The sequence below is a fragment of the Buceros rhinoceros genome, unplaced genomic scaffold (genome assembly GCF_000710305.1).
Source record: "Buceros rhinoceros silvestris isolate BGI_N320 unplaced genomic scaffold, ASM71030v1 scaffold11181, whole genome shotgun sequence".
NCBI lineage: Eukaryota > Metazoa > Chordata > Aves > Bucerotiformes > Bucerotidae > Buceros > Buceros rhinoceros.
Window position 1 is genome coordinate 10,917 of NW_010392526.1, and position 26,346 is coordinate 37,262.

The 26,346-nt window shown below is 43.2% G+C and overlaps 1 protein-coding gene across 1 annotated transcript; it reads left to right on the top strand.

The window, feature by feature from the left end:
• Window positions 1-2,425: 2,425 nt before the first annotated feature.
• LOC104500803 (24-hydroxycholesterol 7-alpha-hydroxylase) lies at window positions 2,426-23,787 on the top strand. The gene is made up of 12 exons (XM_010144519.1): window positions 2,426-2,602; window positions 7,448-7,583; window positions 8,890-9,064; window positions 11,026-11,175; window positions 12,068-12,161; window positions 13,382-13,480; window positions 15,368-15,458; window positions 16,493-16,626; window positions 17,485-17,580; window positions 19,115-19,203; window positions 22,798-22,885; window positions 23,716-23,787. The coding sequence occupies exons 1-12, from the start codon at window positions 2,426-2,428 to the stop codon at window positions 23,785-23,787; spliced, it is 1,401 nt and encodes a 466-aa protein (XP_010142821.1).
• Window positions 23,788-26,346: the final 2,559 nt, after the last annotated feature.

Here is a 26,346-nt window from a genome sequence, read left to right on the forward strand (position 1 = left end):
TTTAATGAAGGCCCTAGTTGTGTTTTTAATGCTCTTAACCTACTATCAGGTGTAGTTCTGCTATGCTGCCCGTCTGCACAGGTACAAAGGTTCCTGTTGGTGCACCTATGCCAGTGTAGGAAGGGAGTTAAACGGTGTTTGTACAAAGCACTTTTAATGGAACAATCATGTTCATACAAAATAGTGTGCAAATTGTGCACCATACAAACCGTGTGGTGTTCCCATGACATGGTGTTGCAAAATACTATAGCGATGAACTATATCCTTCTCCTAGTAAAATACATAAATATAGTTTAAATACATAAAGCTCTGGGTTAGTAACTATTGAATTATTATAAAAATATACATGAGGACAAGTTCAAGAACAGTCCAGGTCTATCTCTTACTCAGACACCAGCGTGGTTTTATTCTGGTGAGATTTGGGAGCCCGGACCTGAAGAGAAGGGCTCAGAACTAAGTAGAGTCTGGGAGGAAGTATGTGGGGAAGCAGTTTTGGGGTCAGAGCCAGAAAGGTTGAGGCTGATTAAAAAGGAAATGCACGTGTGAAGGTAGTTTTTGAGTAAAGGGAGGAGTGTGAGGTACAGCTGGATGCTTATCTATGGAACAAGCAGATAACCAGCAGAAAGGCTGAGCGGGGCTTGTTCGACCAAGGACTCTGGGCCTGAGGATCAGATCCTGAGATTGAGCAGAAGAAGAGACCTGGACAAAGAGCCAGTGCAAAAGAAGGCAAAATAACAAAAAAAAAAGACCCAAACCCCTTTAATTTTGGAAGGGACCTGGAGATTGGCTAGTCCATCACCCTGCTCTGAGCAGAGTTGCCTAGAGCAGGTGCTCAGGACTGTGTCCAGCTGGTTTCGAATGTCTCCCAGGACTCCTTAGCCCCTCTGGGCAACATGTTTCAGTGTCCGACCACCATTACAATAGAAAAAATAATTGTAGTTTGAAGTGAAGTTTTCTGTATTTGTTTGTGCCCACTGTGACTTGCCTTGTCACTGGGCACCACTGAACAGAGCCCAGCTCCATCCTCTTTGCACCCTCCCTTCAGGTGTTAATACACACTGGTAAGATCCTCCTGAGCCTTCTCTTCTCCAGGCTGAACTGTCCCAGCTCTCTCAGCCTCTTCTCATACGACAGATGCTCCAGCCCCCTTTATGAACTTCTTAGTACTTCCCTGGGGTCACTCCAGTTTGTCCATGTCTCTCTTGCACTGGAGAGCCTAGAACTGGACCCAGCACTCCAGATGGATCTCCCCAGCAGTGAGCAGAAGAGGAGGATCACTTCCCTTGTCCTGCTGACAACACCTTTCCTAATGCAGCCCAGGGTGCTGTTGAGTCCAAAGACACATTTCTCACTCATGTTCAACGTGGAGTCCACCAGGACCCCCAGATCTTCAAAGATGCTTTCCACTCAGGTGGCCACCAGCCTGTACTGGTACATGAGGTTTTTCCTACCCAGGGGCAGAACTTGGCATTGCCCTTTGCTGAACTTCATTAAGTCACTTTTTTGCCAAGAAACATTGGACCTTGAGGTCCCCTCCAACCTGGTATTCTATGATTCTATGAGATATGCATGTTTGCTCATTTCTCCAGCCTGTTGAGGCTCCTCTCTAAGTGGCAGCACACTCATCTGTTCTACTAACTACGCCTCCTGGTTTTCTATCATCTTCAAACTTGCTGAGGGTGTGCAGGCATAAGCTGTGAGAGCATTTCCTAGGTCTTTTAATACTTAACAACTTCTGTACGTAAATTTGGTGTACCACTTACATACAAGGAAACCAATCTGACCTCTCTGAAATCTAGTCTTCGGACATTGCAGTTGTATTATAGGGGCCACCAGCAGGATTGGAATTGTCAGTTCAACCTCCACAGCCTTTCTCTGTTCCCGAGGCACGGGACACACATCCGGCCTTTAATGAGATGATCTCAGATGGGTGGAGGTACCTTTCGTAAGGCTTACTGCTTCAAGTGATGCCTGCAAAAGTTTCTTACCATCTGCCTTGCTGGAAGCTAAATGTCCGCAAATCATAGCCTCTCTGCTTTGTAATCTTGATATTGCTAAAAAAAAAAAAATTGTTTAACTGAAGAAAGACACACATTGCTTTGCCACCATGTCCCTGGCTGTCCCTAGCTGCTTGGGCAGCTTCCAGCCACTGGTGCAAAGTTCAAGGATTAGTCACAGCAGCATCTAAGTTTTGCAAGCAGTGGAGTTGGTCCTCATCCCAGAGCAGAGTATTGGCCCTGCCTTTTCCAGAACAAGAGCTGGTCCCCTGGGTTGCCTGTTGCTTTGACATCTTGTCTCCATGGCAGTGATCAGCTGGCACGGCTGATAAAAGAGGCCCTGTTCATCGACTTGGGTAATCCTGGTTGGGGGAGTCGAGTGCTGTGGCAGGCGGAGCAGCTGCTGCGGCAGGCAGCAAAGAGGCAAAATGGCTCTTGCTCTCCTCTTGGCAGCAATCCTGGGACTCGTTATTGTCAAGGCTGTTTTGTTTCAGCTGAGAAACCTGAGCTCCCCTCCTTGCATCAGGAGCTGGATCCCTTGGTTTGGAGCTGCGTTTGAGTTCGGGAAAGCTCCTCTGGAGTTTATAGAGCAAGCTAGAAGCAAGGTAAAGGCTGTGGCGGCGTGCCTGCTTGTGGGTGTGTGCTCAGGGTGGCTGCCTGCAGGCGGAAAGGCAAGGAGACACTTGTGCATTAAGTTTGCCAGTCTCCTGTCACATTTTATAATGTCAGGAGCATTTAGCTGGGGAAGGGTCAGCTTTGTACCAGTAACGTTGCTAAGCTGTGGATCGGATCCAGGCATGATCTCTGTGCTATTTTGACCCAGCTCTTCCGTTGTTTTGCTTTTGCAGTCTGGCTACATGTTAATCTTGGTTTCAGATCATGTGGAAAGCCCTGTGCCAGGCGCTGGGACCAGGAGACTATTTGCCTACCTAAAGTTAGGTGAGATTCCAGAGTACCAGCTCCTGTCCTTCAGCATTCGAGAGAGACACGGGCATGCTTGGCAGGGCTATTTTTCATACTGAAAGTATTTCTTTGCAGACGTGGTTGTTATAAACTGGAGGTGTTAAATGAAAGCAGAGGTTCAAGTATAACCAGCTGAAGTTATGGGAAGTAGGAACTTCAAGAGCTGTCAGTCTTGTATTAGAGCACATTGGGTGCACCAGAGAGAAAGCTCACCATGTGTGATCTGGAGTTCTTTGGCCTCTCTGAGCTTAACAGGCTGATTTTTAACCTTTTCTACATCTTTCCAGTATCTCTCATCTGTGCATAACATGATCAGTTGTTTGGTCATTCATCTTAGGGCACAAATCCAGGACTGGAAGAAAATTCAGTCCAGTCTGTTCTCCTACTATTTCAGAAACCATCCATAAAATCCTTTAAATAAACTGATCAAGCCTCACTTAAAAAAACAATTCTATTTTTTTTTTACTATTCTACTGCGAGGCTATTAGAGAACTTCCATATTCTACTGAAAACATATCCTGATGGTATCCAGATTAAAGCAGCCTGTCATACCGTCCTTTCCAGCACAATCCCTTTTAGGGACGGGTGTTTCACCGTGACATAAGTTTTCTTTAGTTACCTTTTTTCTCAGGAAGCTTCTAGCAAAATGTCTTAGATGAATTTTTAAACCAAACCTGACAGAAGAGTCCTTTTGGAAATTCATTCACCAATTAAGTGAGCAAAACTTTTACCTGCTGAAGAATGTATCGAAGTACAAGTGCAAACTTAGTAGCTCTGGGTCCATTAATTTTGATGTTCATTTGCTTGGAGAACCTTTAGGCCACTGTTGGTGCTACAGCAGCTGCTGCCGCATCTGAGCACACCAGAAACACCTGAAAAACTTAATAAACGCCAAGGGTTTTTTGGGACAGAAACTAGAACAAGAAACATTTTCAATGGGAGAAAACTGGAAATAAGGCAAATCAGAAAGAAGCTTTTTTATGTGTCTCCTTTACTGTCTGTTTGCAGATAGGACTTTTCCTTTGACTTTCTTCTTAGTCCAGCAACTCAATGTCCTTGTGAATGTGACCTCTCCCTGTGGTGCCCCCGGGCCAAGAGGGACCTTTCCATCTGTCACACCCAGGCTGGCTGCTGATCATCTGCAGTGTCCTTGTCTCTGGGAAGGGCTCTGTTCTTGATCTCCCCTTCATCTCCTTAAAAACGCCAGGCATGTCTCTCTCCTTCTCTCCCTCCCTTCCCACCTCCCACACAGGCACGAGGCGCTGAGGCCAGGAAGGATAAAAGCCTTTTCAGTCCTGCTCCTTTAAAGGAGTTCGCCCGATAGTGCAGTACAGCCAGACAGGTGCTGCTGCCCAAGGGGTCATTCACCAAGGGCTGCAAAATACCACAGGAGGGGTTGCAAAATACATTTGCAACAATTCCACATGCCTTAATATTGCCAGAATGGGACTAAGTGTCGTTAGTACAAGCAAGTTGCCCTCATACAAGTTAGTGCAGAAACAGAGTGAAATGTCTTAAGGGTCCTCACCTTCGGGGGAGACATTTTTGGAATTAGAAAGTTCCTTCCCTGGATTAATCCTTCAGTCTATCAAAGTTACACTCTTTTCTTTTTCTTTTTTAGGGTTCTTCTTGTTGTCCCTTTTGTGTATATCCCTTGCTGCTTTTTCTCTCAGGCCCTGGAGTATCATACCAGACTTTCTACTGCTTCCAACCTGCACTTTGCTTGAAGTTCACTGCTTCTGTTTTCCTCCTACAGAAGGAGGTGTGGGCTAAAAAAGTAGTCTGATTTTCCCCCTGTGTCATCAGTGGGTCTAAGAAAAGAAAGATTTCCTGCTCTGGCTTGATAAAAGATAGATCTCTTCCTCCTAAGGAGGAGATCTTCTGGGCCTTCTTCTGTGATGCTTCTAGGTCTCCTCATAGTTTAGACTCCTGAATGACTCCAGATTATGCCCGAACTTTTAATTCTTCTTCTAAGGAATGTATTAGGAATATCTTTAAGACCACACGTCTTTACGATTCCTAAAACCTGTATTGGGCTCTTCTTCAGAACATCCACTACTAATCCTGGTCTTTGATAACCCTTGTCAAATTTCGCTGAGTGCTGGTGTGACTCTTTGAGGTTTCTCAGGTCCTCCCTCAGGAACCCTTTAGAAAGACACCACGTTTGCCCGTCAGTCCTCCTCTTGCTGAGGGTGATTTAACACATCATGGTAGGTAGTTCTGCAGCTTCATATCTTAATCCTTCTAGAGTTTTGGATTGAAATATTTATCACTGATTTACCTTGTTTAAGACTAAACTACTTAATACTTCCTTTGAAACAAGGCCTCAGTCCATCACTCTTAGTGAAAGGCTCCAACGTGGGACTTGTCTTAAACCGATGTAATCGCTAACTCAAATTGCTTCCCCACTTGGTTTCTCTGCACCTTGAGCATTTATGCAGCTCAGCACACACTGGGCAACTTCCTGCATCTGGTATGTTTGGAAAAGTCTTTAATATTGCCATTAGTGGTTTGATCCTCAAATCTTATTTACTATTTTAATTTTACACTTAATTTATCAGATGCCTTATTTATTTGTAATTTCCTGTTTGGACACAAAATTCTGCTTTCTGAAATATGTGGCTTTGAATAGCCACATTACTGTGCTGTCCAGTGAAGCTGACTTGTTCTGGAGGTCCCTTATGGAGCTTTTTTGCTACTTCAATTTTGTTTAATATTGGTTTTATTTTAATTATTCTAAACAGATTGCAGGAAATTGGATGAGATTTCAAACCAGATTGCTTATGCAGGTGTTTACAGTTCAGCAAGATGTCCAAGCTTTACTGATGATGGTCAGTGGACACCTGTCAGTGGGGTCTAAGGGCAGTTCAACTCACCTTCAGAAACAGAGGTGTGCAGTAGCTGGTTAGGTGAATTGGTTTTTAAGCTCCCCTGACTGCATAGACCCGATCTCTGTTGTCTGTAATGGGAGTTTAGGCATCTTGCTCACATGTAATCATCTAAAATAAAGTGTGTGATCTTTAACTGAGTGCAGCCTTAGTCAAATAATTAAGTGTCACTGCAGGTTGCTCTTAGTTCAAATTTAATTTTGTTTTTAAATAAGTACATTTTAGTGTTAATTTAGAATTTTAAAAAAATCTAATTTGAAAACAAACACAGTACAAATTCACTGATTGTTATCCAGCCTGATGATCAGGACATGCTGTTATCCATAAAAAAGTAACCTTGCCGATTTAGCTCTTATTAAAACAGTATTTTATTTATTATCACCCACTTTAAACAGTCATTATTTCTTTAATAATTTACAGTTGAAGGACACAATCAAAATTCAATTGATGTCAAGCAGAATCTTTTCCTTGGCTCCACAGAGCATTTGATGGAGCAGGCTTTGCAGTAGACACAGACAACAAAAGAAATGGTTGAAGTCAATGGCATAAACCGTGAGAGCAAGGTGGATTCAAGGCTTCTCACTACTCCAAACCAATCAACAGAAAATTTGTCAGCAATGTAACCTGGAAAAGAAAATCGAGTTCCTTGATGTGTCTCGAGACTATGAAAGCCCTAAACCTTTCCATGTACAGTAACTTTGCCGACATAATGTGGTGAGCATATAAATGTAAATGCTGGGCATTTGATTTCTAAGGCTGTTGCCTGTGAGCAGAAATTGCATTGGAAGAAGAAGGTACTAAAGATGCTTCATTTCCTAATTCTGATTTTTTTAGGCCCAAATCTGACAGCCAGTAGATATTGCACATTTGTGTGCTAGTTTAGAGTGCCTACAAATATCAGTGATCTTTTTCATAATGTAGGGATACAGAAGTGAATTTTTATTGCTGGAAGTTTTGAGAGGGCTCTAGGATATTAGACTAAGTGAAAACAAGAGAGTGATTTATGGCATCAATCCCTGAATATAAGTCTCAACAAGCTCCACCTATTCTGCTCAAAGCTTGTTCGCTATTTTGATATTAATCTTTAAACCTCTCTACAAGAAAGAAATTGTTGATATTAGCAGAACCTTTAAACTAGAAAAGCAAATCAAAGTGTTAAAGAGATGCAGGAGTGGGGAGTTTTTGTTAAAAAAATGTAGTTTGAAATCGGTAGGATTACAGATTTTGACATTGTGGGTACTCTGCTATGGCAGCCAAGGGATGCAGTAGATAATCCAGCACTTGGGTTCTTTAAAATCCAGGTAGGTTGTATGGTTTGAACTGTAATGTAATTCAAATATAAAATGTTAATCTTAGAGACGGAACCCCTTCTACTCTGCAAAAGGTCAGTCAGGTCCCTGTGATGTTCTTTTCTGGGTCCATAAGTCTCCAAATTTTGGCCTGATTCCTGATCACCTTCGTGCGCTTCTGAGTCAAGGCATGCAGAGAGCAGGAAGATCCACGTCCTCCCTCCTGACCTCTCAGCTGAACTGAAGTCCTGCTGGGGCTCCACCCAAACTTGTTAACAATGCAGTAATATGAAATCTTTGTTTGTTCTAGCACGGACCTGTATTCACAATATTCGCTCTAGGAAAACGGTTTACTTTTGTGACTGAGGAAGAAGGAACTGAAGCATTTTTTAAATCTGAAGACCTAAATTTTGAACAGGCAGTACAACAAGCTGTCGAGAATGCAGGTAAATGAGACTAGCTCGTCTTTAATGGAAGTCTAATCTCGTGACCCAGGAACATTAAAACCCAATCCAAAGCCCATTGGCTTTTTGATCATGCCTTAAATGCTTATCTTAACCCATGACCGTGCTATGAAATGGAAAGGATATGAAATTCCCTCTTGTGTATCTGGCACCATAAATCTGCAAAGTGAATTGGGTTCAGTCTCGGTGCATCAAAGGTTTCTGAACCAGGGACTGTTCATACTTTTATCATCAAGCAACCCCAGTTCGAGATCGGGGCCTCTTCTGTGACTAGACACTCCACCATTTGTACCAGGTTTGGAGCAATAGTATGTGGTCCTATCACTTACTTTGAAAATCAGTTTGTAGCAATAATTGGTTGTTTCCCTGTAGTACAACAGTCGTTAGAAAGGGATGAGGTGTATACCCCATTCCCAGTGGCATGCTCCATCAGCTCAGGTGCTTGTATCCAGACGGAATCACACAGACAGAAATTCTTTGAGTAGTTTGGCAATTTTAGACTGTGAAAGGAGAGAGAAGCAAGTTGGTAGAGAGAATAAATCACAGAATCACAGACCCCAGTGGCTGGAAGGCATCGATGAAGATCACCTAGTGCCGGCTCAGAGCAGCGTCTATGACAGTGGGTTGCTCAGGGCTGTGTCCGGTTGGGTTTTGAGTATCTCCAAGGAGGGAGACTCCTCAACCTCTCTGGGCAATCTGTTCCTGTGTTTGACCATGCTCACAATAAAAACTTCCCTATGTCTCTGTGGAATGTCCTGTATTCCCACCTGTGCCCATTACTTCCCGCCCTGAGAAAAGCCCCATCTTCTTTACTCCCACCACTAGATATTTATCCACATGGATAAGATCCCCCTGAGACTTTTGTTTTCCAGGAAGAACAGTCCCAGCTCCCTCAGCCTCTTCTGGTATGACTGAGAGGATGTACTACTGTAGCATGAAGACACAACCCATTTTTTTCTTGGATTAATTTATTTTTCATTTCAGTCAGTTTTGTGGATCACATGCATGTCTCTGTACATCCGCAGTGAAGCTGGGGGCTAACCTCTGAGTTGTAGATTCTGGCACTGAAGCTTCATGAGGTGGGAAGATGTTACACAGACTGGTAAAAGCAGAGGGCTCACCAAAATATGTAGAGAGTTGGAAGGAAGCTTTCTGGGAATTTCACTCTAGGAAAATGAGGGTTAAGGCATTTAAATTAGAGTTAGCCAAATTATGTGTAAAAATAAACTTTCAGTGAAAATCTACTTCATCTACTTTCCAAAACATTTCTGTTTCTTTCTGTATTTAGTTTCTGTCCCCGCAGAAGCATTTTATCAGAACCATGGTAACCTCTACAGCATGATGAAGGGAAAAATGGGTCCTTCTAATCTGCACGCATTCACAGGCACTTTGTGTAAGGAACTACATGAGCACATGGCCCACCTGGGCACAGAGGGCACAGGCGACCTCAATGACCTGGTAAGGTAAGGGACTTTTGCAGCATCTCTCTAATGTGCGGATCCTATACGGGAGCAGAGATGTTACCATAAAGCAGGTGGAGCTCAGGCTCTCAGGTCTTAGAAAAGCTGTGCCAGGCTACTCATCACTGCTGCACAGTTTCAGGTGGCTCACAGAGCGGACAGGGTTTCATTTAAAGGTGTTTCTCCCAGCTAGGAGAAACATCTGAATTACCAATTTGGAAAAAAAAACACAACAGCTTCCAACAAACCCTGTTTCCCAAAAGACGGGATAAATGCTTCACATATTTGCAAAGAACTTATGGACAAACAAAATGCTTGATCTTCAGTGGGATGAAAATTTTCCCTGCGTGTTTTGGACCAAAGTTGCTCAAGCCTTAAATAAGACTTCTGCAACTGACTGCTGCCAGAACTTCATCCTTCAGGTAAAAAATGTCCTGTACTGACAGTTCCTTGTGACAACAGTAGAGCTTTTAACTCCTCCTTCCTGACTGTCTGGGACAACACCGGTATGTTCCCTGTTCATCAGGACTACAAGTGGACTATTGCCTTTGGCTTGGACCTGTTTCTAAGACCTCACATCTAGGTTTTCTTTTGCTGACTTTTTCTGCATAACGCATCTAAGATGCAGCTTTTTACTGGAGCTAAAACCCGGAGCCGTTTCAATTACTGCAATTTGGATTAACTGGGGGAAAATGTGGGGGAAAGGGCCTTAAAACCTCCCAGCTCTCAGTCCCACTGGTCTCAGTAATGGGTGCTAGTCCCCACATCCCATGGTGTTCCCTCTCTTCTGAGATCAGTCTTATCGGCTTCTTGTGAAAAAATGGAGAGCATGCTACGCCACTGGTGTGCTAATATTGGCTCATGTTTTCTTGTTATTTCCCTGTCTGAATCCATCTGTGGTCTTTTACCTGTCCTCAAGTTTCTGAGGGCAGGGATCGACCTGTTGTGTTGTGCTGTGCTGGCACCAACACAGACAGAGGTCCACAACAGACAGAGGTCCACAACAGACAGAGGTACTATGGGCATAAAGTCATACACAGGGCATCCCATCCTACTGCATCCTAGGGGCGGGGTGTTCTTCCCACTGCCATAGCTGTCATGGCCTCCAAATCGTTCGTTTAAAATGTTAAAAACCCTGTCGTATGCCAGATGATAAACTACAGAATCCATTGAAGTCATCCACAGGAAATTTGGGGGGTGGGGGAGCGAGGAGGATGTTCCCATCTGTTTTGCCAAACAAGGCAGGGGAAAGGAACTGGAACGCAATGCCCGGAGTAGTTGCTTTTGAGCTGCCTCAAAACCAAATCCACGGAACCAGCAGGTGGCTCCACGTCCTCAGGAGCTGTGGGAAAGCAGGAGCCGTGGTATAAAACAGGCATTTAGCAGTGGCTGGAACCCGGCAAGGACCACATAAGGTCTAAGAGCCCGAGAGTACAAGAGGGGTGGCCAGAGTCTGCAGGACAACAGGGGAGCAAACAGTGAGATAGAAAACAAAAAAACATTGTTCAGTCCAGCAAAGCTGCAGCTAGAGGAAGGATTTCTCAGGGTTTTCTCAAGGATTTCTCAGATTTGTCTGGGTGCAGAAGGGGTTCACGTGCCTGAAAGGTTCACATGGACTAACCCAAAATAAGAGGGGTGGTTAATGGGGAGAAGGGGACCCCAGCATCCGAAGCCTTTCTGCCGCTGCTGAAGTGACCAAATGCTGACTGACAAAGCTTAGCCAGGAGCAGAGGAGTAGCTTGAGACTTGGGTATCTCCCAGCCTCTGCTTAAAATCTGCAGTACGTGTATGAGTGAGGTACGAGCCTTGTGCCAGCCTTTCCATACTGATGTGATGCTTGAGTCCCATGCTTCTAACATTGGCAATGCAACATGCCTCATCCTGACATAAAACTGCTGCAACAGATTCCCTGTAGCCTGTAATTCATAGGCGTCTTGTAAGTCATGGGCACCTTGTCCTTGCAGGCGCATCATGTACCCAGCAGTGGTGAACACTTTGTTTGGGAAAGGCATCTGCCCAACAAGTCAGAGTGAAATCAAGGAGTTTGAAGAACATTTTCAGAAGTATGATGAAGACTTCGAATATGCTTCTCAGATGCCTGAGTGCTTCTTGAGGTAACAAAGCGAAGACGATGCACATGATGTACCCTTTACAGGCCTTCTGTTTGTTAGGATATCAACTCAACAGACATTTCCCCTGGAGGATGATATCCTGTCTTTATCAATGTTGCACCCTTGGGTCAGGAAGGCTTTCAGCTAGGGCCTTCAAAAATGTTCTGACCTTGTCTCGTGTATTTTCCTGGCATAAAACAAAAACAACTTGCTTAGGTGGGCAGGGTCCAGCTTGGACCTGTCAGGAAGCAGCAGAACTGGGCAAAGGGCAATGGATGGATCCTATGTGTGAATCCCAAGCTGAGGAGGTCCCTAACAAGGCATCTCTCTGGTTTTTCCCATACCTTAGTTGTATTCCTAGCAGACTAATCCCAGGTCACATGGCTGCACTGTCACAGAGTTGACCTTGGCTAGAGGCAACCAAACCCTGAGGAAGGGAGGAAAGTGCTTGCAGAGCCTGTCAGTGCTCTCAGGGCCATGTTAGCACCTTAAGCACCTCAAGAACCTCTAAACAGCCTTTGGGAAGAATTGAGGATGCTCTAAAAATGTGGCCTTGATTAACTTGGAGAGGATCATTCTTGAAAAGATTGGCCAAAGCAATCTGTCCAAAGCAACAATGAAAACCTGTAGTGGAACAGGTGTGAAAATCTAGGAGTCTTTCAGTCACAGGTCCTGGCTGCAGATGAGGTCTGGCCAAGGCAAAGGTCTCAGATGTGCTGTTCCTCATTTCAGTCAACACTGCTGTCAGTCAGACTGACATGACTATTCATCAACTGACTGCTGCCCAGGGGCTTTTGGAAAGAAACCAAAGAGTCCTTCTCATGGAAAAGGAAATGTTGGTTTGCGCTGCCTCAGTTAAGGTTAAGTGCTTCTTGTTTGTTGCTTTTCTTTACAGGAACTGGTCTAAATCCAAAAAATGGCTTCTAAAATTATTTGAGAAAGTTGTGTCAGATGCCGAAAGGACCAACCCTTCAGAGACCGCATCCAAGGTAAACATCCAAGGCTATGAAATAAGATTACTTCGTTGTATGTTCTGACTGAAGGAACGGAGGGCAGAAATTGTTCAGTACTGGAAGAAATAAGCCAAATACAGCTGAACCTTAATTGTCCAGTATTGCTGACACCTACGTTAAGACGGACCCATAATTTTGATTCCTACTGCTTAATTTAGTTGATTTCCAACAATTCTGAGAATTGACACCTTCATCTTGGGAATTTTAAGCCGAGGGTCCAGAGCTATGACCTATTGTCAGCCTCTGGTATCGCAGTGGCAGTGAGCAGTTGAAAGAGGTGACAGAAAGACTTCTTCAGTTGTTTCTCTGAGGGCACAGCGCTGCAAAATTTCAAAACCTTACATGTGCTATTTTTAAACCCTGGTGTAGAGTGAGTAGATCCTCCAGCAGCCAGACTAGTAGAAAGTAGCAGATTGCTGGATTGGAAGCCAAGTACCCTAAATATTGATTGTGTCAAAGCTGTGATAAGTTGTCCCCTTGGTTATTCTCCTTAGCTATGGCAAGAATTTTGTCTGTACAGCTGACAAACACGAGGGCAGCCTGGCCTGGGAATTCTGATCTACCAAATGATTATAGAACAGGGCATTAAACTGAGTTTCCTTTAAACTTTAAAAGCTTTACATACCACAATTTATTTCATAAAATAAACCAGAATAATGGAAAGAAAGAGAGAGTTGGAGAGGGGGTGGTGGGAGATACGAAGATGCAGGAAGTAGAAGGCATGAACTTGATGTCTTAGACTGAGTGGGAATTTGGAAAAAAGACTGGTCATTTTTTGTTCAAGACCAGCCTTTTTGCCTCCAAAAAGTAGACTGGAAGCTTCACCTCGAATGCATGGCTGCCCTCTACTTAAGGAAATACTATAAACAAAATCTAATCCTAGAACATTACACCATTGCTATGTATTTCAAAGAAAATCAAACCATTGAAGTCATTGGTAAGGTCACTTACAAAGCACCTGGAACTAGGGAGTTTGCTGATATATCAGACCATCTCTTCATAATAAGCACCTTTTTGGCAGGAACGGAGAGAACATTTTCTTCATTTCCATTCATTCAACTTCTCCAGTCCCATTTGCAGGTTCTTTAAAGTACACAAGTAGAGCAGGAATTAGAAGAGTTGAGATTTCTTTTTTCTTTCTTCCACATACAAGCAACAACAGGGAAATACACATCATTATTTTTTGTTTATTACAGACACTACTGCAGCATCTCCTGGATAACTTGCAAGGAAAACATCTAGCTCCCAATTATGGTCTCCTAATGCTCTGGGCTTCCCAAGCAAACAGTGTCCCTGTAAGTACATCAGCTGGAGAAACACCTTCCCTCTGTCCTTTCCAAAAGCCTGTATTCGGGAAGAAAAGACATTGAACCAGAGGTCACATGCACTGCATGTATTCCAGAGAAGGGATTATCACGCCCACATGCATCGCTACAAATACACCCAGGCTGCAATGTCTCAGAAGAATGACAAGAAAAGCTCTTCTTGTTTTTTTCCTAAATTATGATGTCCCCTATCATAACATTTTGGGAATATGTGTCTCATGGCTAGTAAGATCACAGTCTTAGCTGCAAAGAGCATTTAACTATATTTTGAAGTACCGTGGCTGTATTACAGTAGAGATTCTAATTTAAACAGCCTGGTGTTACCAATTGTAAAGACTATCACAAGCATAATATAGAGTGACTTGATCTGTGTGTAAATCTTTGAGTGAATTTGGCTCTTTCTCTGTACAAATGCCAGTGTTGCTTCAGGGGAAGAAAAGACGTAGTTTGATTCTACTGCCACTTAAGTTTTGTCTGTGTTAGAAACGGATTTGACGGATTAATGATGCAAATATAAGTATGCTAACAAGCCCAACGTATCCAACCCAGCTTAGGCTGACCAGAGACATTTATAGAATTTCTCAGATGAAAAATCCATAGCAGCAAAAACATCCTTTATTTACCATGACTGCTGAGCTTTTTCCAGCACGGTTATGACCGCTACAGATTAAGATTTAGAAAAAAATGATAGTGAGTTATTTTTGCATGTGCTCCTAATGGATATATCTGTGTTTCTTGTAGTTTGGGCATTACTACAATTTACTCTAAAGGAATTTAATCCATTTCAGTGGGTTCACACGTTGGTTTAAGTGAGAGGCATAGCCTGCTGTCTGTTATCAGGATAACTGACATTCCTTCCACAACACTATCATTACTTACTTCTGTAATATTCAGCTGTAAATAGACGTACAGATATTTCGTGGTTTCTCAGAATAGCCACAGCCACTGTTCTGGTGATTGGAATGATGAAGAAAGGCCTTTCACCTTCCAAGGGGATTTTTTTACAGACATGTTAAACCCTTTTATCTGAAACAATTCAGTTAGCCCTCCTTAACCCATGGAGTGAAGCCACAGTGTCCAAGTGCTGTACAAGAGCTAAGCTACCAGATTTATTTTGCAGAAGGAGAGCTGCATCCACGCAGGGCTGTTGGGGAAATAACAGTAAGAGTTCACATCCCTCACCAGCACAGATGGCCCGCGACCAGATCTGTGTCCAGACTGCATGTCCCGCTAGCTCAGCAAGAGGAGGGAGACTCCTGGCAGTGCTGCGAGTCCTTCTGGTTTCATCCTTCTTAAGAGGATTTTCTGCTTTCCTAAATGTCTTGATTTTCAACTTCATTGCATAATCAGTTAGCACATTATTTCTAAAGGCGATATACTACTGCTTGTGTGCTGTTAATTAAAACTTTTCCTGCCCACTTCAGCGTCACTGTCTGTGACAATGTCCTGAAGATTATCTAACCTCATTTCTGTTAGTATTAGTAGGAATTTACTGTTTAATTTTTTCCATTCGTGCAGCTAAACCTAATCACACACAATGATTTAGTAATGCATTTTAACCCTAGTTATTTGAAATTAAAGGAAGGATTCTGTCTCACAGCTCAGAGCCAAAGCTATATGCCATTCACTGAAGATAACTACACAGCATGACTGTGACATATGACTGGACATAATCTCCCAGAATGTGAGCCCTTGGATATGGATCTACCTGGGGCGCGCAGCTCCCTCTGCATCCCTACTACAACAGGCACTTAGGAAAAAATGCACAAATGTTTTCACCTGCCTCTGTGGTTTGCTACAAAGATGCTGTAGTTCTGTTCCATATGCCTGAGTTAAAGTACTTCCATCTCTGTTTAGATTGCCTTTTGGACCCTTGTTTTCATACTTGCATATCCTTCCATTTACAAGAGAATCATGGAAGACCTGGCTTCTGTTTTTGGCAAAGCAGGTAATAAATCTGATTGTGTCCTTCTGGAACCTAGAAATGATTTATTTTGTGGTGGCCCAGCACACGGCACACTTGGTCAATGGCTGGGAATGGTGAATGTTCCTGCTAAAGGTACTACTGGTAACACAGAGTCCAGCTCCGAGTTCTTTACTCAGCATAAGCTCAAGACTTGTTTTTAAGCAAAACAACTTCTGATATTAGCAAAAGAAGATAGAAGAAGAACCGTATGTATTTGTTCCTTCCTTCCACACCTATTGTTTAGACCTATGTTTATATTAGCCAGTCCTGTGCTCTTTTCATGCATCTGTGGAGGGTCAGATGAGGTCTTTCAATTCAGCTGCTTTTCATGGTGCGATGTTCACCAGAAATACAGCTGTTCCATGGGAAAAACAGGCCAGGAACTGAACTTCTTTTTTCTCTCACGTGAGGCCAATTTGTCAAGCCTGATTCACCTCCACACGGCTAATGTCTTTCCCACACAAACCAGTCACCTACTGGGAGCAGTCATTCACATATGCATTTCCCTGAACAATGCTTAGACTTTCCTGAAAGACTCTTGGTCAACAAGGTCCAAAACCACATGAAGGAACACATCAATAATTAACCAATAAGGATAATCACAAACTGTGTTTAAGCTTTCCTCCTGGCCCGGTTTTATTTACTAGCGTTAACATAGCCCAAGAGCTCAGCCATGGCTTCTTGTCTTAATGCCTGCAGTCCCCGAATTTTCTGTGCAGTGTCCTACCAAAGTACTGAAAAAGCCTGGGACTCAACTTCCAACATGACCTTTGTTTGGCCTCTTCTGGCCAATGCCATACCTACACCCACCTTAGAGTTACTAAATTATCTTCAGCATCTTTTCCTAAATTGTGCTAATTTTGGTCCATTTATTTAATTTGAAATGTAAAGAAAATTTTGGGGTGTAAACAAGTTTTAAAAGTCTTGAGATATTCTATTAGGACGTGTAAAGCAAGATATGACAGCATATATCAAAACAAGTTTTACACAGAGTCTTCTTTCTCATGCCATAACAGGTAAAGATAAAATAGAAGTCGCTGAAGAGGACCTTAAGAAGCTCCCTTTTATTAAATGGTGCACTTTGGAAGCGATACGGCTGAGGTCTCCAGGTGCAATCACCAAGAAAGTGGTAAATCCAATAAAAATACAGGTGAGTTTTGTTGAGCTGTGGTTTTCCCCAACAGGATGCTGTATGATTTGTCTGGAGAGCGGCCTCCCGATAACAATGGATAAAATAAAATAGTAGAGATAGTCCACAATCTCATGCATATATTTTGTTTAGGTTTAACAGATTTATTTATCATCATTAATTCAATCATCATTAATTTAAGAGTGGGTTTGCTTCTCTTCCTCACAGTCTTGCCCTCAATTTTGAATTTATTTTATATTGAATTGAATCAAGCTGGAGACACTGTGCTGATGGTATATGAAGTAGTAATCAGACACAACAAATCTAGTAGAAGGGACCACAGTTTAGTAACTGATACCACTCTTTATTTTCCGTTTGTCCTCTTCACTGCCATCCAGAAGAGAAGTGCCAGCGTTCAGGAGTCTAACAAATAAATGTTGGGGAAAAAAACTTAAGGAATGAGAACTCATGCCTATTTAAGAAATTACTAAAGTCCCATGAAGGTCATATAAGTCTTTCTATGAATTTCTTTGCATTTTGAAGGAAGCACTTCATGAAAGATTTAGCAGAAAGTACTGGTTCACAGGCTATATCAAGAAGAAGGAAAGACAGAAATAATCTTTCTATTATTTCTATACCTGAAAGAACAAATTAGAACAAAAAATAGTCTTTCCGTGTTCCCCACAGTTTAGGTCTTACAGAAAAAAGGGCAACAGAAAGAAGAAGTTTCAAACATGTAATATGCCCACCATGGCTTTACCACCCTCAGTTGCCCTCTGTTAGGACCTTCTGCTGATGGAAGAGAGGTACTAAGGAAGGACTGTTTTGTGAGCTGAACCCATGATTTCCTCTTTTCTTAGTGTTTTTTCTCCTTTTCAGAATTTCACCATCCCTGCAGGTGACATGCTGATGTTGTCGCCATATTGGTTACACAGGAATCCAAAATATTTTCCTGAGCCGGAAATGTTCAAACCTGTAAGTTGTCACTCTTAGTGTGGGTGTTTTGCAGTCTTTTCTCCTTTTCATTTATTTCACAACAAAATATGGTATTACATTATATCATTTTGATCTTGATTCAAAGCCCACCATGGAGAAACCCCACTGATTTCACTGCTGAAACCAACTCCAAGTACTCTCCTCTCCCTGTCATTTGTTTTATAGCTCATCTCCACATATGTACCCAGGTTCATTGGTCTTTCCAGTCAGATGATTTCTGGTAGGTATTAGCTTTGCTAATTCAGTAGCTCATCTAGAGTTTCTTGATTATTATTCCACTCCAGGTGGCCGTGTGGGCAGGCATGTAGCTGCTCTTTTTAGCGCCATCCGCTATAGAACAGTTTGTCTTTTAAATAGAAATATATCAAGGAGTAATTTAAACAAAACTTCCCTTCTAACAAACTCTTCACCAATTTGAAAACGCTCATAACAATTCCTGCCTGTTTGAAACCTGAAGCAGAAACCTTAATGCAGCAGCTTATTTCTTTAGTAATTTTATTCCTAACAAGGAAGCTAGCTTGTTTTTCAAAACTCACTCTTTCTCCATGAGGACCAGGTGAGTACCCCTTGGACGTGGCTATTCAAAATGTCTCGCCTTGCTTCACCACTGCTGAGTTTTTTTCCTTGCTTTTGTTCGGATTTTGATGCTAACAGGTTTCCTCTTCAGAAAGCTCTAAACAGCCCTAGCTGAAAAACAAACAAACAAACACAAGATTACATCTTCTCTAAGACAGCTTCACCAGAGGAGTTTCCCACCATAAACGTCACGCCATGTTACTCGAAGGCCTTGTAGAGTTCCACTGATTTTCTGGAGGCTGCTGTAGTTACCCAGCATTCAAGAGATTTACTTCTGTCAGTGTCACCTACCAAAACTTCAGCCCACAATTGTCCCGTTCCTTGTCTTGTTCCTTTACTCCTAAAGCAATTCAGGATGGAGCAAGGAGCCCTCTGGGTACAGACCGCATGGTTGTGTTGAGAATAGTTCATTTTCTCACACACTGCCTTGCACCTGAGAATGGGGCTGTGCGATCCTGGCCTTTCTCTTGTGTGACAGCTGATAGACCTTGCCTTCATCTGAGCACAGCCCATTAGAAACGTGCTGTGATACAATTCTGTGGCCGAGAGAAGGTTGTGGTTGAACATTCACTTTGAATGTGCATGTATTTAAAAGGAGAAGGTCACATTTTTATAGGCATTTCAATAGTTCAAGATGCAGGATTTAGAAAAATGGGGAGGTATAGGAAGATTGCCTTAGGGGTGATTTTGAAAACTCCTGCAGCACTTTGAGGCACCTAAGTACGTGTCAAATGGGACCCTCATTTCTTTCCCTGAGTTGGTGCTGACTTTTGAATCCAGACTCTAACACTAACAGGTTGAATGCAGAAACCATGGCATTAGTGCAACGTTGTATTGAGGATTAGCTGTCCAAGGTGATTTTTAGCCTGGAGAAATAAAGTTAAGCTTTATTTATATAAGGCTGATTTGGAAAAAAAAAAAATGTTTCTTCCCACAGGATCGTTGGAAAGAGGCAAATTTAGAGAAGAATGCTTTCTTGGACAGCTTTGTGGCATTCGGAGGAGGGAAGCATCAGTGTCCAGGAAGGTCAGTGAAACAGCTGGGGTTTATTTATTCCCAAACCCTGCAGAGAGCAACTCTCTTGAACTGGGCTCCTCTTACACTTGGAGATAAAGTGTTTTCATTGCTTTGCTCTTTGTCAGTCCCCTAATGCTCAGTATTATCTGAACTTTGTTTAAACTCGTTTGAAAGTGGGTTCATTTCTGGAAAAGACAGGTTAAGTCATGATGTAAAAGCAGAATCTGAGACGAGTGTTATCAAGGTTTATCCCCCAGGGAGGACAGTCAGCCCAGCTCTGCTGCTGCTGAGGCATCTCTACATCAAGGCAGAGTCGTTCCACATACAAACATGCCAGTTTACAGATGCAGGCATTTAGGTTGCCACAAACCAGTCTGAAACTAACCTAAAAAACATTTCTCTGGTCTGAGACTCTCTTTCCGCCATCTATGATGCCACTGTCATCTTTGATAATCTTCAGATGTCTTAACTGGCTCCTCTCTGTTTGAATCTTGTATTTGCATTAAGGCCCACGCAATTGTATGATGGCTTAAATTGCAGATCCTCTCTCTTCACTCCTCCAGCAATGCCAGTCTCGGTGCTTCCTGCATTCCTTCCGCTCTCTTCTCCGCTGTCCCTCTCCCTGGAACAAGTCCCAAGGAGCCAGCTGCTCCTTGTTGCTCTATTCAAACATCTTTATGCTCAATTCTCTGCCTTCAAAATGTGGTCTCCTCTAAGAAACAAGTAACCAAGCATCCTTAAAACTAGTCAATTTAACTCAAGAGTCCCATGTGGAGCAAGGAATCCTGAGGGTGTTGCAGAGGATCTGCATCCTTGAATCTGCACCCTATAGCAGGCTGGACATGACTCCCAGATAAACATTCTGAAGCCATTAAAGACGTAAACAAAATGAATGAAACTGCCGTCACCATTTAGACTTGCCGGAGGAAAGTGCTCCCTCACTGCTGTATCTCCATGGCTTGTGCCATATTTCTGAGCTAAATACGAGCGCAGCCTCATTCCTAGCAGGTGACAGCAGAATTCACAAGAGCATCCACAGGTACAGGACAAGCTGCAAAATAATGTTTCTGAAAGCTGCCTGTTTGTATATACTGACCTATTTCTTTGTCCAGGCTGTTCTCTGGGCTCTGATAATATCTTTAAAATAAGTTTGTGGTTAGAAAGAAAATTATAACTATTCCTACATAGAAAACGGATGGAGAATCTTTTTCTTGCTGACAGAAAAACAAAAATTTCAAAGCCCTTGGCAGTCTGCATGGTAACACACACCTTCACGCTTCTCAGCAATAATTCTAAAAGAATAATGTGGTGATCTTGGAAGAAAGGAAATTAAATCAAGGGATGCGGGTTTCCTTGGTATGACTGAATGAAACACTGATATTTCAAGTTAACATTTTCATTTAATTCAGTACTGGGAGTTATAAAAGAAATGTATTAAACATTTAATCTCTCCATTGCAAAAGTTCATCATCAAATTAAAAGCTAATTTAATCAAACTGAAATCTAGAAAATAACTTATTTGTCAAATACTCTATCAGATTGACATGGGAAGGGCTCCCACAAAGCCATTTCTGTGCCATATGTTCTACCTACAGGAAAAATATGACAGCAGTGAAGCTACTTGTGTCTAACCAGGTGACTATTGCCTATGTGACTGTATTCACCTTGCATGGCTCCGTCTGTTGTCCCCTATCTTATGCTGACATTGCAAACCCTTCAGCACAACGGCCGTGATTTCATTCTTGAATTCTGTTTACTGCAGGACCTCAATCCACAGCTGAGCTCCTGGGTTCCAGCACAACATAACTGTGTAGCAGTGCATTGGGGGCAAGACTTCAGACAGCACATCTTTGTGTTTTGTCACTAAAGAAAACAGAAAGGCCTCAGTGACTCAGAGTTTTTACAGGAAAACTGCTCTAGGACTCAGTCAGGAATGTGACAGATGGGAGGGAACTAAGGGGCATTTAGCTGCAAGAAAGCTCATGGTTTCTGCTAGGTACAATGTGCCATGGGAGAGGAGGATGCACCGGGGCTCTGTGGTCCTGCCTTTCACTCCTGAACTGTCCCTCTCACCACCCTTGGACATGTGTGTTGGTTATCTTGTCTCAGCACCTCTGTTTGCAGAGCAGAAAAACAGCAGCTTGTTGGGAAAAGCACTAACGGTCAGTTAGCTGCAGTCAGGTCTGCTCAGACAGACAGCAGACAAACCCCACTGTGGGTACAGAGATGTCAGAGCTGGTCATCCCCCATCCGGCTTTGCTTGTTTTTGAAGGACAGCCCTCTATAAATGCAGCATTTCCACTTCCAGGGCAACCCAGAGGCATTTTGGCATTTGGTTGCGCTATGATACATCTGTGCCAAACCAGTGAGGATGGCTCAGAGGCAGGACCTCAAACATCAGGGGTCGAGGGCCGCACTGGCAAACAGTGCAGTGACTGGAAGGAGCCCACCTCTGTATGGTGCTGCCAGCATGGAGCTCAGGCTAGAAAAGCCTGCCCAACTTGAGCTAATTTTGGCTGAAATATCTCTGTGCTGCAATCCCCCCAAGCTCAAGGTCACAAAAGCTCCCTGTCTCAAGGTAATTCCAATGTGCAAGCACAGATAATTTGGGTCTGAAGCTGCGCCAAAACAAACAAGCATCCTCCCACTCCAGAGCATGGGGCGGCTCAGTGTGCAGATCTGGATGGCTCTGCCGGAGTTAGCTTGGGTCTCGTGGGACTTATTAGCTTCCTTTTCACACCTGCCAGGCCAAATCCAGGCTGACGCCATGAGCAGTCATGTGGCCTTCTCCCCAGTGAGTTCCCCAGTAGCTGTTCTATCCAAGTTTTCCAGCCTCTCTCAGATAATGGGAAATAAACTGTGTAGAAGAGCAAGGTAACGTTACTATTTTAACTGGGTATTTAAGACTTACATTTAAATCCTTCAGGTGAGTAACCCCATGACCTGGCATAGGTGCATGCTGGGACCTGAATGCAGAAAGGCACAAGAGGTACATATCGACATTAAAAAACCATAGCCTAGAGGCGTTCACCTGCAGGTATCGGAAATCTTCACCAGATTGACTAAGAAGGCCTTTCTTGAGAGTGTTACAGAAAAAAAAATCATGCCCTTGGGTCTCTTACTGCATTCTAATGCTGACACATTAAATAATACCTCCTGCTGTCACAGCTCCTCTGATGTCATCAGGCTCCCAGCTGTATTACATAACTTTATATAGCACAATTAGTCATATAAGCCTTTTCTATATTTGACTGTCTTCTCACTCCTATGGAGTTATTTCAAGTAGCAAGCGTTAGAAGAACATAAATGTTTACACAGTGGAAAAAACCATCATGATAAGGGGCTGGTTTAAAATAGGGTGTCAGAGGGACACTGTCAGTGTAACATTTCTCCGGAAAGACGGGCAGCAGCTACATTCATGTTCTTCACTGAGTGACGAAGCTGAACAAAGCCACGGCATATTTTCCTACTGAAGATACACGTTCAGGCAGAACTAAAGCATGGAATGCAAAACGTGTGAAAACCACCCTGTTTCTTACCTGATGATAACACACATGTGATGGTCAGGCTGGACGGCCAATGTTTCCCTCCCTTCTCTTGCAGGTGGTTTGCTATCATGGAAATCCAGTTGTTCGTTGTGCTCTTCCTGTACAAATACGAATTTGTGCTTTTGGATGCAGTACCAAAGGAGGTAAAGGATGCAGGCATTTATACAGCATTCCACAGCTTTATACCCTTCACTCAGTGTGCTCAGCTCAACAACCATGCTCAACAGTGGTTATGGAGAATGAAGCAAAGCCCTGAGAGGAGTGTTCATGAAGCATGTAATGAATAACTTGATCTTTGTTTTAACTCAGAAAACGCAGAGTAACTCCAGCAATGTCAGTGGGGCTGCACGGTCTGTACCAGAAAGCGCTTACAAGAGTATTTTCTCTCATCGTTGCCTAAATATTACAATAGATTTTTATACTCCTTTCTGCCACTCACAAAACCAATGAATATGAAACCGAATTATTAATAAACAGGCAAAATGAGATGCAGCACTCACAGTGCTCTTCCGCTACATAGTCAATGGTGGAAGATAAATGATTAAGGCAAGACTGAAGGAGCAATTGTGACACAGAAAGGTTTTGCTGTTAAGGGAGAGTGGCACAGTCTCCACTTGCAGCAGTCTCCATTTCCACTGTGTCCTTTCCACTTTTCCAAAAATCACTGCTCCTCACAAACATGGACTGCTGTAAATGAGCACATCTGCCTGTCACCTAAACATGATGCACTTACAGGGATGGGGACTCCACCAGCTCCCTGGCATCTGTTCCACTGCTTCACAACCTTCTCTGTAAAGAAAGTTTTTCTGATATCTAACCTAGATCTCCCCTGACACAATTTAAGGCCATTTCCTCTTGTCCTGACACTTGTTATGTGAGACCAAGAAGAGACCAACCCCCACCTCTCTACAACCTCCTTTCAGGATCTACTGAACTAACTTAAATGTTTCTATGGATTTTTTTCTTTTTGCAGAGCCCTTTACATTTGGTGGGGACACAGCAACCCATGGCACCATTCCGGGTCCAGTATAAATGCCGGGAATGAAAGCTGCCCAGCATTAGCTTACCTTCCTCTGCCAGCCACTCCTGGATAGACGGACCACTGAGCTGCTTCCCTGTCCTCCATCTTCAGAGAGGTCTTCTGCCTTAACAGTTCTTCACTTCAGCTTTAAATGCTGTACACCCTCTGCGCTGTGGTATGCCATACCAGCACAGTCATATCCGTGCTCCTCACCTGATTGCCTACCTCCTAGCATTTAAAAATCTCCTGCTGCATTTGTAGTTTGTGAGGCAATTATTCACAGACATTGCAGATCGGATATACTATACTCACCAAGCAGACATTCAGGACAAAAAGCTGCTACATTTTGAAATCCTGCTTAGAAGTTGTGCTAAAACCAGTGGAAAAGCAGGTCCCTTGGGCCAGGTCACTGCTTCCTGCAGGTCACTTTGAACCAAGGCCAAAGCGGTGCCTTGTGCTTTGGTCAGATTGGTCACTCCAAACAGCATCCTGGTGCTGTAAAAACAGCAAAAACACAGAACAGTGCTGAGCAGAGACCTCTGGATCACATCCATGGCCACCATAAACTCTCATGGTATCATTACCTGTGTAGGTAGGTGAAGCTCTGGCCTGCTCTGCCTGCAATCAGTAACACCTTCTTGCAAGTAACATGCATTTGTAATGGAAAAATTGCAAGCGCAGGAAACATTGGAGTCTCGTTCCACTGGAGCACCTACAATTTCTATTGTGCTTTATTTGCTCCAAGGATTCAGCACTGGTCCTTGCATGAACACGCAATCAAAGTCTGACCATGATGTTTGGCTTCTGATGAGAAGCGATTACAAGCAAAGTGGTTGCTCTTCATTAGACTGCTTGTCTCAATATAGAGAACATTTTTGCTTTCCCTTTAACATGACTTAATCATAGAACAAACTATACAAATCTAAAAATGTTTAATCCTATAATACCTACTAAAAGGTGTTCAAGTTCAGACACCAACGCTTTAACTGCTGTCAGATTTCGTATGTGATAATAGCTGGCATGTAGGTTTAGTCTTTAAAGGAAAGATTATTCATCATTTTATAAGTGTTTACCAAAAAAACCCACAAATGGACTTTCCACAATAGCAAAAACTATGGGCATAACCTCCACAGAAAAATGATGCACTGTTTAATTCATTGAACAGTTGGCTTACCTCAGTTATGGATACAACAATCCAACAAACTTTAATGATTTATACGGCTGGAAAATGATCCATCCAACTTCTAATTTAGCTCATAATGGTTAATTCTGCAAGAGCTGGGCTCTTAACTGCTGGTTTAGAATCTCTTCCATAATTGAAAACTATTCCCTTGGTTTTCATGTGTGGTCATTACCCAAAAGTGTGTATTTTAATTCCAAAATTTGGAAATTTCCACAGTATCTGTTCAGGTATCTTGTAATTTTGTGCAGATAATTTTTCCCCATGTGCATTTTTTTTTATTTTTCTGTTTAATTATTTTTGGTTTTGGTTTTTGTGGGGTTTCTTTTGTTTGGTTTTTTTTGGCTTGTGGTTGTTTTGGTTGGGTTTTTTTTTCCCCAAGAGAGGTAACTCAAAAAAAGAAAAATTCTGTAATTGCAAACTCGACTTTAAACTAAAAAGGTCCCTAAAGGAAAGTATAACCTGAGGTCAGCATCAGTTTGGTCAGAATGAATAAAAGGCACCTGAAACCAGCTAAAACTGTGATATTTAATAACACACCCCCGCACATGGCTTCTGATCTTCCCTAAACTTGAGCACAATTCTAGTGTAGCTTCTGCGTATTGCTGAGTTTTTCAGACGTGGTGTGATCTACATTCTGCATCCTGCGAGAGCTGCCTGTGGGCAAGGTTAGGGTGTGTGATAAAAACCACGTTCCCTCCCATACACAGAGGAGCAGAGGAGCACAAGTAGATGAGGACCCTGAGCAGTGTCCTGCCCAATACCTCCCAGGGCTGGTGTCCAGAGGTGACACTCATCAGCGAGAACCACCATCAGCGGCTCCCACCCTTTGGGATAAGGAGGAAACACTGCTGCGGGTATGGGACATGTTGTGGGATGCAGGAGGGGAGCAGCTTGTGGTTGCACAAGACTTCTTGTAGGATGTTTAGGGGAGGAACCAAAGGTGGGGAAAGGAAGGGATCAAGGCAGGTTGGGGATGAAAAAACTTAGAAAAATAGAGGGGTAAGGGGATAAGAGGTTAGTTGCATCAAAGCAGGTGGGTGCATGGTATGCTAGTCTGGCTATGTCTGCACCTCATGAGTGCCTCTGACCTGTCTTCTCCTTACACTCTGTTTCTCTCTCTTTTCCTGGCTCTCTGACACGTGCACATGTGGGTATCGGGGTGTGAGTGCAGCAACGGGAGTGGAACCAGTGGTTGGAGGGATCATGGGTCCACAGTGCCAGTGGCTGGAGGGAGCGTGGGTGAGTATAGTGTGTGGGTGCATTATGTCAGTGTGTGCTCGCTACCAGAAAACTCACCAGGCGAGCTGGCAATAGGTGAAGTATGTGGCTCTCAGGGTGAGGCACCTGGAGGGGCTGGCTGCTGGTGGGACCAGGGGATTCAGGACAGCTGCCACACAGCC